At 40.3% G+C, this 13,044-nt stretch overlaps 1 protein-coding gene across 1 annotated transcript in view; it reads right to left on the bottom strand.

Moving 5' to 3' along the window:
• Positions 1–2,471: 2,471 nt before the first annotated feature.
• Positions 2,472–13,044, bottom strand: part of plpp2a (phospholipid phosphatase 2a) — a 53,431-nt gene continuing 42,858 nt past the window's right edge. The window contains exons 4-6 of the mRNA XM_042500680.2: positions 6,023–6,080; positions 5,084–5,260; positions 2,472–4,707 (exon numbers count right to left, since the gene is read on the bottom strand). Of these exons, the coding sequence (XP_042356614.1) occupies positions 4,558–4,707; positions 5,084–5,260; positions 6,023–6,080 (385 nt within the window). The 3' untranslated portion in view covers positions 2,472–4,557. The remainder of the gene's footprint in view (positions 4,708–5,083; positions 5,261–6,022; positions 6,081–13,044) is intronic.

Raw genomic sequence — 13,044 nt, 5'->3', positions numbered from 1 at the left:
TTGGCAACAACAGTGAGACCTGGAGGGGCGTGATCGGGAGGAATGGCCCCCCCGATCTGAACCCGAGTGGTGTTTTGTTATTGGACTTCTGTACTCGCCACAGATTGTCCATAACGAACACCATGTTCAAGCATAAGGGTGTCCATGTGCGCACTTGGCATCAGGACACCCTAGGCCGCAGTTCAATGATCGACTTTGTAGTCGTATCGTTGGACTTGCGGTAGTATGTCTTGGACACTCGGGTGAAGAGAGGGGCGGAGCTGTCAACCGATCACCACCTGGTGGTGAGTTGGCTCCGATGGTGGGGGAGGACGCCGGTCAGACCTGGCAGACCCATACGCATTGTGAGGGTCTGCTGGGAACATCTGGCAGAGTCTCCCGTCAGAAGGAGCTTCAACTCCCACCTCCGGAAGAGCTTCGACCATGTCCCGGGGGAGGCTGGGGACATTGAGTCCGAGTGGGCCGTGTTCCGTGCCTCCATTGCTGAGGCGGCCGACCGGTGCTGTGGCCGTAAGGTGGTTGGTGCCTGTCGGGGCGGCAACACCCGAACCCGCTGGTGGACACCGGCGGTAAGGGGTGCCGTCAAGCTGAAGAAGGAGTCCTATCGGGCCTTCTTGGCCTGTGGGACTCCGGAGGCAGCAGACAGGTACCAACAGGCCAAGCGGAGTGCGGCGGCGGCGGTCGCCGAGGTGAAAACCCGGGCATGGGAGGAGTTCGGCGAGGCCATGGAAAACGACTTCCGGACGGCTTCGAAGAGGTTCTGAACCACCATCCGGCGTCTCAGGGGGGAGAAACAGTACTCCGTCAACACTGTGTATGGTGGCGACGGGGCGCTGCTGACCTTGACTCGGGACGTTGTGGATCGGTGGAAGGAATACTTCGAAGACCTCCTCAATCCCACCGACACGCCTTCCGTTGGGGAAGCAGGGCCTGGGGACCCGGGGGTGGGCTCCACTATCTCTGGGGCTGAGGTTACTCCTCGGTGGCAGGGCCCCGGGGGTGGACAAGGTCCACCCGGAGTTCCTCAAGGCCCTGGGTGTTGTGGGGCTGTCGTGGCTGACACGACTCTGCAACATTGCGTGGACATCGGGGGCAGTGCCCTTGGACTGGCAGACTGGGGTGGTGGTCCCTCTTTTCAAGAAGGGGGACCGAAGGGTGTGTTCCAACTACAGGGGGATCACACTCCTCAGCCTCCCTGGTAAGGTCTACTCGGGGGTACTAGAGAGGAGGGTCTGCCGGATAGTCGAACCCAGTTCAGGAGGAGCAATGCGGTTTCGCCCGGTCGTGGAACTGTGGACCAGCTCTGGACCCTTGGCAGGATCCTTGAGGGTGCTTGGGAGTTTGCCCAACCAGTCCACATGTGCTTTGTGGACTTGGAGAAGGCATTCGACCGTGTCCCTCGGGGAGTCCTGTGGGGGGTTCTCCGGGAATATGGGGTTTTGGACTCCATGATACGGGCTGTCCGTTCCCTGTATGACCGGTGCCGGAGCTTGGTCCGCATTGCCGGCAGTAAGTCGAACTCGTTTCCGGTGAGGGTTGGACTCCGCCAGGGCTGCCCTTTGTCACCGATTCTGTTCATAACTTTTATGGACAGAATTTCTAGGCGCAGCCAGGGTGTTGAGGGGGTCCGGTTTGGTGACCTCAGGATTAGGTCTCTGCTCTTTGCAGATGATGTGGTCCTGTTGGCTTCATCGGGCCGCGACCTTCAGCTCTCACTGGATCGGTTCGCAGCCGAGTGTGAAGCGGCTGGAGTGAGAATCAGCACCTCCAAATCCGAGACCATGGTTCTCAGCCGGAAAAGGGTGGCGTGCCCCCTCCGGATCGGGGATGAAGCCCTGCCCGAAGTGGAGGAGTTTAAGTACCTCGGGGTCTTGTTCACGAGTGAGGGAAGGATGGAACGGGAGATCGACAGGCGGATCGGTGCAGCGTCTGCAGTAATGCGGACTCTGCACCGGTCTGTCTTGGTGAAGAGAGAGCTGAGCTGAAAGGCAAAGCTCTCGATTTACCAGTCGATCTTCGTTCCTACCCTCACCTATGGTCATGAGCTTTGGGTAGTGACCGAAAGAACAAGATCGCGGGTACAAGCGGCCGAAATGAGTTTCCTCTGTAGGGTGGCGGGGCTCTCCCTTAGAGATAGGGTGAGAAGCTCGGTCATCCGGGAGGAGCTCGGAGTAGAGCCGCTGCTCCTCCGCATTGAGAAGAGCCAGATGAGGTGGCTTGGGCATCTAATTAGGATGCCTCCAGGACGCCTCCCTGGTGAGGTGTTCAGGGCACGTCCCACCAGTAGGAGGCCCCGGGGAAGACCCAGGACACGCTGGAGAGACTACGTCTCACAGCTGGCCTGGGAACGTCTCGGGGTCCCCCGGGAAGAGCTGGACGAAGTGGCCGGCGAGAGGGAAGTCTGGGTTTCCCTGCTTAGGCTGCTGCCCCCGTGACCCGACCCCGGATAAGCGGAAGAAAATGGATGGATGGATGGATGGGATGCATGTTTTATTGTTTAACATTATCAGATCATTTACAGTTCGTACAGTTCATAATATATAGTGTGTGTTTTCTTGCTAGATATACTCGTGGCTTGCGGACGAATAGACCAGCTCGTGGCAGTGGCGTGTCCTGAGTGAGCAGCCCCACTGGTTGACATGTGTGCCAAAAGGAAGCAGGCAGCGGTCCACGGAGAATTGGCGTGCTTTGCTGTGCTTCTGCATCCAGTGTGAAACCGGAATAAAACGTAAGCAATCGATCCACACTTACCTCATCATGAGAAGTTAAAGCAAAAAACAAAAAGTTTGTTTAAACACTTTAAATCAGTATTAGCCTGGTTGAATTATTGTTCAGTAAAACCTTTGAAACATGAGTTGTTTCTGTTTTTTTTAATGGGAAAGAGGTCAATTAGCAACTTGGCATATAATGTCTGGCAAATTGCAAAGAAATAGTAACAGTAAAAGAGAGTAATTACAAAATGATTAAATAAGAAATTTAAATTAAATAAGAATTTGTTGTTTTTAAGTTTATAATTATAATCGTATATTTAAAATTAGTTCATAGACACATTTTTATACATATTACTTTATTTTAATTTGGCACTTTTAACAGACCGTTTCCTGTATTTGGTCTTTTACTTTTTGGGATAATTTTTAATCAATCTTTTAACTTTTTGCTTATTTCCAGCTTATATTTGGATCATTTCTTTGTAAGTTGCTCATTGGCCTCTTTCCATGTTTTTGAAAGAAATCCTACAAATTGCTCAGGTTTTAAAGGGTTGAGTGTAAGCGCCACAAATTCAATTCAATTTTGGTCCTTTGGTTTAGCAAGTGTAATAACTTTGAGCCAATAAAAGAACAAAACAACACACCTGATGTTGCCAAACAGCCCCATTCCTTCTGCACTGAGGAATCCAAAAGCTGTCAGCAGCAGGTCCAGACATGAACCCTGCGTCAGTGTGTTGTGCAGCCTTTTCAACAAGTACACAGCTACGAATAATGCAAAGAAAACAAAAAAGAAAGAAACATCTCCAAAAAAAGACCCCTTTGCATCCATTTTTTTCTTGAAGAAAAACTAAGCACTTGTAGATTTTATGTCGGCTAAAATTTATGAAGGAAACTACACAAAACAACCTACAGGCAGAAGGAAAGAAATTATTACATATGTCAGTTTCACAATAGGTTACATATGTTCTAAAGAGTGAAGGAAGATTGTGGTTCTGCAAGCACTTGAGGTTCAAGAGTCAGTCATTTAAGTGAAGTTTGTTTATAAAAAGAGAAAAATCCAGAACAATGCTGCCAGCTCAAAAGGTTGTACTGTTTAGTAATGGTAATGTATTCTTAAAAAGCTACACAATTTATTAGAATCAGTAGTAATAAACAAAATAAAATTGTTAGTACTATACAAAATCATGTATATAGTTAAAGCAGTCCATTACGCATGCATGTCTTCTAAAAATATTAAAATATCGAGACATTGCGGATAAAAATGACAAAAGGGACAGGAACAGCCAGATATAATCTGACTCCAGTGTAGGTAAAATAAGTCTTATCTAACTGCAACAAGCAACAAAATGAAAAACATTCAGCCTCCAATGTTTTGTAACTGCATTCAAGGACAGAGTAGTTGTTGGCTGGTGTCTCTTTATCAGTCTTTGCTCACTTTTCGGTTTCTCACAGCATAAATTCTCCCCCACAAATCTTAAAAGCATTTCTCTAATAAACGTAGCACAGACTTAAAAAAACAACATAAAAATATACATAATTGCACACTTTTGAACAGCACAACACGCTCCACATGACCATAAAAACACAATCAATCACGCATACTTTCGCAGCACACACACCCTTACTAAAAGACACACAGACAGTTTCTGTTTCAACAGGTCAAGGGAATCTCTGAGTTTTCATAGCAGTAAAATTGTTAGGAAGCCGTCTCGGAGTGGAGCAGGTCTGATCTGGATTTCTGGGTAGTGGTTGCTCCATTTTGGGGTTTTTTCTGTACATGTCACAGGTCCTTAAGTAACAGAGCTGCTGTTGGAGAGTGTGTAGGTTCGGGTTGGCTTCTGTAAAGGGTTCATACTGGTCCAGAGTAGTTGTAGTGGTTTCCGTGCTGCGAGTTGGGAGGCTGCTGGCTCGGTTTATGTTCAAGGTGTTCGATCTCTGGTGTGTCTGTGTGTGTGCAGCGAGGGGGGCGCTGCTTGAAGAAATCGGACACATATCGGACCTTAAAAAACAGAAGAAGAGTAAATAAGTATTTAAAGTAAAATTAATGTGTGTTATGTTGTTCACTATGGTTGGACTTATTGTGAAATTTAGGGCAGAAGCAGATGTTTAAAGTCATTTGGCCCAACGATGATTGCTGATGTTTTTGTTGGTATTTATTTCCCCTTTTGTACCCGAGAAACAAACAAACAAACAAAAAAATCAATATCGAAGAACAACTTTTTCAAAGTAATGAAGCCCTTCATAACTCAAAAAATAGCACAAATTTAACCATACAGATTTATGCTACAACCTTTAATACATCCTTCAATATTAACGTCTTAAAAAATACAATACTTTGCAATACAAATGAGGCAGACACATATTGTAGTACTCACAGTGAGCACAGCGATGAGAGCTCCCTGCAGTAGCCCCACCAGTACATCACTATAGTGGTGTTTGTAGTCAGACACTCGCGTGTATCCTACATACAGAGAAAACGCCACCAGGAAGAACTGGATGGTTGGTCGAACCAGTCGCGTCCACTTCCCCTGCATTCGGGCCTGGATGTAGAGCTGCACACACAAAAAACCCCACATTTCTTGTTTAAGTTAAACCCTTTTTTGGTAAATAATGGTATTTTTATGTATTGCAAATTTGTTGAGAGCTGTCCAATTTAAACATTTTTTGTTTTTTTATGACATACTATGCTTTGATATTTTTATTTTATTTTGGATGATGTAAAATGTTACGATTTTTTAAAAATAATATTCTGGACAACAAGCTATATTATGGCTTTTTTATGCTAATTTAGAAGACAATCTATACCATGACATTTTCATGCTATCTTGGATGACAAGCTACACTATGACTTATAAGATGTTCTTGACAACAGACTATAGTATGACATATTTATGTTTTTTTAGAAGACATACAATACTATGTATGTTTAATGACATTTAAGATGATTAACTATCTTATGACTTTATCGAATAGTTTATGAGAATATACAGTTGTTGTAATGGAAGATATTTAACCTGAAAGAGAGATTTTCTTTTCTGTCACCCAGTCAACCTGCCTCCACTGAAAGCTCAGAGCTTAGCTACAGGACATTTCTGTATAAAATTGTTCCTATGTTCCTATGTTAAACTATTGAATCCATCATCTTCTAGCCATGGTGCAGTGAGTTGTCATACAAAAGTTATGTTTCCAATTATCTGCCCTGACTATGTGTTGCACACCCTCCTGTTTGAGTCACTTACTGTTGTCTTTTGTAAGCAGACATTTTATTGCTACAGTGATTCTCAAGGAAAGGATGATGAAGAGGGCACACTCACAGAAAGAAACAGCATGCAGTACATCCCAAAGGACGAGTGACCAGAGTAGAATGACAACCTGAGGAGCAAAATGGTAAGACAAAACACACAAAAAGCAACTTCACTTCACTTGTTTTTTGAGTGATTATCATTCAATATTATTATGAAGCGACAAAGAAATAAATTATTATTGATGGAATTTTGTAATGGAATACAAACTCAAACTCAAATAGTGTGCCGTGACATACCATAACATAGTATGTTGCAAAAAACTTTTAAAAAGACCATGATATAGTATGTCGAAAAAATGATCGAAAAGGGAAAAGCTATCGTATGGTTAAAAATGTCATAATATGACATGTCCTGAAAAGAGCATAAAATAGTGTGCCGAGGCAGGCCATAACAAAATGTGTTGCAAAAACTGCGAAAAACACCATGATATAGAATGTTGAGAAAATGACACAAAAGGCAAGGCTATAGTATGGCGAAAATGTCAAAATATGACATGTCCCAAAAAAAGCTGAAAACACCTCAAAACAGTATAAAATAGTGTGTCGAGACACATTTTAGCATAGAATGTTACAAAAATGGCCAAAAACACCATAATAATGTATGTGGAAAAAGTGACAAAAATGGCAAAGCTAAACAATGCCTAAAAATATCAAAATATGACATGTCCCAAAAGCAGGCTAAGACACAGCATACACTGTTGCAAAATCAGCCAAAAACACCAAAATAGGGCATGTTGAAAAAATGACCAAAAAGGCAAGGCTATAGTATGGCAAAAATGTCAAAATATGACATGTCCTAAAAAAAGCTGAAAACACCTCAAATAGCATAAAATAGCATGCCAAGACACGCTATAGCATACAATTTTGCAAAAAGCAGCGAAAAACATCATAATATGGCATATCCAAAAAATGACCAAAAAGGCAAGGCTATAGTATGGCAAAAATGTCAAAATATGACATGTCCCAAAAACAGCTGAAAACACTTCAAAACAGCATAAAATCGCGTGCTAAGACACGCCATAGCATACAATTTTGCAAAAACAGCCCAAAACACCAAAATAGGGCATGTTAAAAAAATGACCAAAAAGGCAAGGCTATAGTATGGCAAAAATGTCAAAATATGACATGTCCCAAAAACAGCTGAAAACACCTCAAAATGGTATAAAATAGCGTGCCAAAACACGCCATAGCATACAATTTTGCAAAAACGGCCCAAAACACCATAATAAGGCATGTTGAAAAAATGACCAAAAAGGCAAGGCTATAGTATGGCGAAAATGTCAAAATATGACATGTCCCAAAAACAGCTGAAAACACCTCAAAACAACATGAAATAGCATGCCAAGACTAACCATAGCATACAATTTCGCAAAAACAGCCAAAAACACCATAATAAGGCATGTTGAAAAAAATGACCAAAAAAGCAAGGCTATAGTATGGCAAAAATTTCAAATATGACATGTCCTAAAAACAGCTGAAAACACCTCAAAATAGTATAAAATCGCGTGCCAAAACACGCCATAGCATACAATTTTGCAAAAACAGCCAAAAACATCATAATATGGCATATCCAAAAAATGACCAAAAAGGCAAGGCTATAGTATGGCAAATATGTCAAAATATGACATGTCCTAAAAACAGCTGAAAACACCTCAAAATGGTATAAAATAGCGTGCCAAAACACGCCATAGCATACAATTTTGCAAAAACGGCCCAGAACACCAAAATAGGGCATCTTGAAAAAATGACCAAAAAGGCAAGGCTATAGTATGGCAAAAATGTCAAAATATGACATGTCCCAAAAACAGCTGAAAACACTTCAAAACAGCATAAAATCGCGTGCTAAGACACGCCATAGCATACAATTTTGCAAAAACAGCCAAAAACATCATAATATGGCATATCCAAAAAAATGACCAAAAAGGCAAGGCTATAGTATGGCAAATATGTCAAAATATGACATGTCCCAAAAACAGCTGAAAACACCTCAAAATAACATGAAATAGCGTGCTGAGACTAACCATAGCATACAATTTTGCAAAAATGGCCCAAAACACCATAATATGGCATGTTGAAAAAATGACCAAAAAGGCAAGGCTATAGTATGGTGAAAATGTCAAAATGTGACATGTCCCAAAAACAGCTGAAAACACCTCAAAACAGCATGAAATAGCGTGCCAAGATTAACCATAGCATACAATTTTGCAAAAACAGCCAAAAACATCATAATATGGCATATCCAAAAAATGACCAAAAAGGCAAGGCTATAGTATGGCAAAAATGTCAAAATATGACATGTCCCAAAAACAGCTGAAAACACTTCAAAACAGCATGAAATAGCATGCTAGGACACGCCATAGCATACAATTTTGCAAAAACAGCCAAAAACACCATAATATGGCATATCCAAAAAATGACCGAAAAGGCAAGGCTATAGTATGGCAAAAATTTCAAAATATGACATGTCCTAAAAAAAGCTAAAAACACCTCAAAATACTATAAAATAGCGTGCCGAGACACGCCATAGCACACAGTTTTGCAAAAACGGCCAAAAACACCATAATAAGGCATGTTGAAAAAATGACCAAAAAAGCAAGGCTATAGTATGGCAAAAATGTCAAAATGTGACATGTCCCAAAAACAGCTGAAAACACCTCAAAATGGTATAAAATAGCGTGCCAAAACACGCCATAGCATACAATTTTGCAAAAATGGCCCAAAACACCATAATAAGGCATGTTGAAAAAATGACCAAAAAAGCAAGGCTATACTATGGCGAAAATGTCAAAATATGACATGTCCCAAAAACAGCTGAAAACACTTCAAAACAGCATAAAATCGCGTGCTAAGGCACGCCATAGCATACAATTTTGCAAAAACAGCCAAAAACATCATAATATGGCATATCCAAAAAAATGACCAAAAAGGCAAGGCTATAGTATGGCAAATATGTCAAAATATGACATGTCCCAAAAACAGCTGAAAACACCTCAAAATAACATGAAATAGCGTGCTGAGACTAACCATAGCATACAATTTTGCAAAAATATTTAAAACACCATAATATGGCATGTTGAAAAAATGACCAAAAAGGCAAGGCTATAGTATGGTGAAAATGTCAAAATGTGACATGTCCCAAAAACAGCTGAAAACACCTCAAAACAGCATGAAATAGCGTGCCAAGATTAACCATAGCATACAATTTTGCAAAAACAGCCCAAAACACCATAATATGGCATATCCAAAAAATGACCGAAAAGGCAAGGCTATAGTATGGCAAAAATGTCAAGATATGACACGTCCTAAAAACAGCTGAAAACACCTCAAAATAATATAAAATAGCATGCCAAGACACGTCATAGCATACAATTTTGCAAAAACGGCCCAAAACACCAAAATAGGGCATCTTGAAAAAATGACCAAAAAGGCAAGGCTATAGTATGGCGAAAATGTCAAAAAATGACTTGTCCCAAAAACAGCTGAAAACACCTCAAAATGGTATAAAATAGCGTGCCAAAACACGCCATAGCATACAATTTTGCAAAAACGGCCCAAAACACCATAATATGGCATGTTGAAAAAATGACCAAAAAAGCAAGGCTATAGTATGGCGAAAATGTCAAAAAATGACATATCCCAAAAACAGCTGAAAACACCTCAAAACAGCATGAAATAGCATGCCAAGACACGCCATAGCATACAATTTTGCAAAAACAGCCAAAAACACCATAATATGGCATATCCAAAAAATGACCGAAAAGGCAAGGCTATAGTATGGCAAAAATTTCAAAATATGACATGTCCTAAAAAAAGCTAAAAACACCTCAAAATACTATAAAATAGCGTGCCGAGACACGCCATAGCACACAGTTTTGCAAAAACGGCCAAAAACACAATAACAACGCATGTTGAAAAAATGACCAAAAAAGCAAGGCTATACTATGGCGAAAATGTCAAAATATGACATGTCCCAAAAGCAGCTAAAAACACCTCAAAACAGCATGAAATAGCGTGCCAAGACTAACCATAGCATACAATTTCGCAAAAACAACCAAAAACACCAAAATAGGGCATGTTGAAAAAATGACCAAAAAGGCAAGGCTATAGTATGGCAAAAATGTCAAAATATGACATGTCCCAAAAACAGCTGAAAACACCTCAAAACAGCATGAAATAGCGTGCCAAGACTAACCATAGCATACAATTTTGCAAAAACAGCCCAAAACACAATAATGAGGCATGTTGAAAAAATGACCAAAAAGGCAAGGCTATAGTATGGCAAAAATGTCAAAATATGACATGTCCCAAAAACAGCTGAAAACACCTCAAAATGGTATAAAATAGCGTGCCAAAACACGCCATAGCATACAATTATGCAAAAACGGCCCAAAACACCATAATAAGGCATGTTGAAAAAATGACCAAAAAAGCAAGGCTATAGTATGGCAAAAATGTCAAAATGTGACATGTCCCAAAAACAGCTGAAAACACCTCAAAATGGTATAAAATAGCGTGCCAAAACACGCCATAGCATACAATTTTGCAAAAATGGCCCAAAACACCATAATAAGGCATGTTGAAAAAATGACCAAAAAAGCAAGGCTATACTATGGCGAAAATGTCAAAATATGACATGTCCCAAAAACAGCTGAAAACACTTCAAAACAGCATAAAATCGCGTGCTAAGACACGCCATAGCATACAATTTTGCAAAAACAGCCAAAAACATCATAATATGGCATATCCAAAAAAATGACCAAAAAGGCAAGGCTATAGTATGGCAAATATGTCAAAATATGACATGTCCCAAAAACAGCTGAAAACACCTCAAAATAACATGAAATAGCGTGCTGAGACTAACCATAGCATACAATTTTGCAAAAATGGCCCAAAACACCATAATATGGCATGTTGAAAAAATGACCAAAAAGGCAAGGCTATAGTATGGTGAAAATGTCAAAATGTGACATGTCCCAAAAACAGCTGAAAACACCTCAAAACAGCATGAAATAGCGTGCCAAGATTAACCATAGCATACAATTTTGCAAAAACAGCCCAAAACACCATAATATGGCATATCCAAAAAATGACCGAAAAGGCAAGGCTATAGTATGGCAAAAATGTCAAGATATGACACGTCCTAAAAACAGCTGAAAACACCTCAAAATAATATAAAATAGCATGCCAAGACACGTCATAGCATACAATTTTGCAAAAACGGCCCAAAACACCAAAATAGGGCATCTTGAAAAAATGACCAAAAAGGCAAGGCTATAGTATGGCGAAAATGTCAAAAAATGACTTGTCCCAAAAACAGCTGAAAACACCTCAAAACAGCATGAAATAGCGTGCCAAGATTAACCATAGCATACAATTTTGCAAAAACAGCCCAAAACACAATAATGAGGCATGTTGAAAAAATGACCAAAAAGGCAAGGCTATAGTATGGCAAAAATGTCAAGATATGACACGTCCTAAAAACAGCTGAAAACACCTCAAAATAACATGAAATAGCGTGCCGAGACTAACCATAGCATACAATTTTGCAAAAACGGCCCAAAACACCATAATATGGCATGTTGAAAAAATGACCAAAAAGGCAAGGCTATAGTATGGCAAAAATGTCAAGATATGACATTTCCTAAAAACAGCTGAAAACACCTCAAAATAATATAAAATAGCATGCCAAAACACACCATAGCATACAATTTTGCAAAAACGGCCCAAAACACCAAAATAGGGCATGTTGAAAAAATGACCAAAAAGGCAAGGCTATAGTATGGCAAAAATGTCAAAATGTGACATGTCCTAAAAACAGCTGAAAACACCTCAAAATAGTATAAAATCGCGTGCCAAAACATGCCATAGCATACAATTTTGCAAAAACAGCCCAAAACACCAAAATAGGGCATGTTAAAAAAATGACCAAAAAGGCAAGGCTATAGTATGGTGAAAATGTCAAAAAATGACATGTCCCAAAAACAACTGAAAACACCTCAAAACAACATGAAATAGCATGCCAAGACTAACCATAGCATACAATTTCGCAAAAACAGCCAAAAACACCATAATAAGGCATGTTGAAAAAATGACCAAAAAAGCAAGGCAAAAATGTCAAAATGTGACATGTCCTAAAAACAGCTGAAAACACCTCAAAACAGCATGAAATAGCGTGCCAAGACTAACCATAGCATACAATTTTGCAAAAACAGCCAAAAAGACCATAATATGGCATATCCAAAAAATGAACGAAAAGGCAAGGCTATAGTATGGCAAAAATGTCAAATATGACATGTCCTAAAAACAGCTGAAAACACCTCAAAATAGTATAAAATCGCGTGCCAAACATGCCATAGCATACAATTTTGCAGAAACAGCCCAAAACACCAAAATAGGGCATGTTAAAAAAATGACCAAAAAGGCAAGGCTATAGTACGGCGAAAATGTCAAAAATGACATGTCCCAAAAACAGCCGAAAACACCTCAAAACAGCATGAAATAGCGTGCCAAGATTAACCATAGCATACAATTTTGCAAAAACAGCCCAAAACACAATAATGAGGCATGTTGAAAAAATGACCAAAAAGGCAAGGCTATAGTATGGCAAAAATTTCAAATATGACATGTCCTAAAAACAGCTGAAAACACCTCAAAATAGTATAAAATCGCGTGCCAAGATTAACCATAGCATACAATTTTGCAAAAACAGCCCAAAACACCAAAATAGGGCATGTTGAAAAAATGACCAAAAAGGCAAGGCTATAGTATGGCAAAAATGTCAAAATATGACATGTCCCAAAAACAGCTGAAAACACCTCAAAATGGTATAAAATAGCGTGCCAAAACACGCCATAGCATACAATTTTGCAAAAACGGCCCAAAACACCATAATAAGGCATGTTGAAAAAATGACCAAAAAAGCAAGGCTATACTATGGCGAAAATGTCAAAATATGACATGTCCCAAAAACAGCTGAAAACACTTCAAAACAGCATAAAATCGCGTGCTAAGACACGCCATAGCATACAATTT

This window comes from Plectropomus leopardus, chromosome 14 (assembly GCF_026936395.1).
Source record: "Plectropomus leopardus strain MGB_pleo_1.0 chromosome 14, ASM2693639v1, whole genome shotgun sequence".
NCBI lineage: Eukaryota > Metazoa > Chordata > Actinopteri > Perciformes > Serranidae > Plectropomus > Plectropomus leopardus.
Note: the sequence above shows the minus strand (reverse complement) of the source record. Positions and strands in the feature narration are given on the sequence as shown.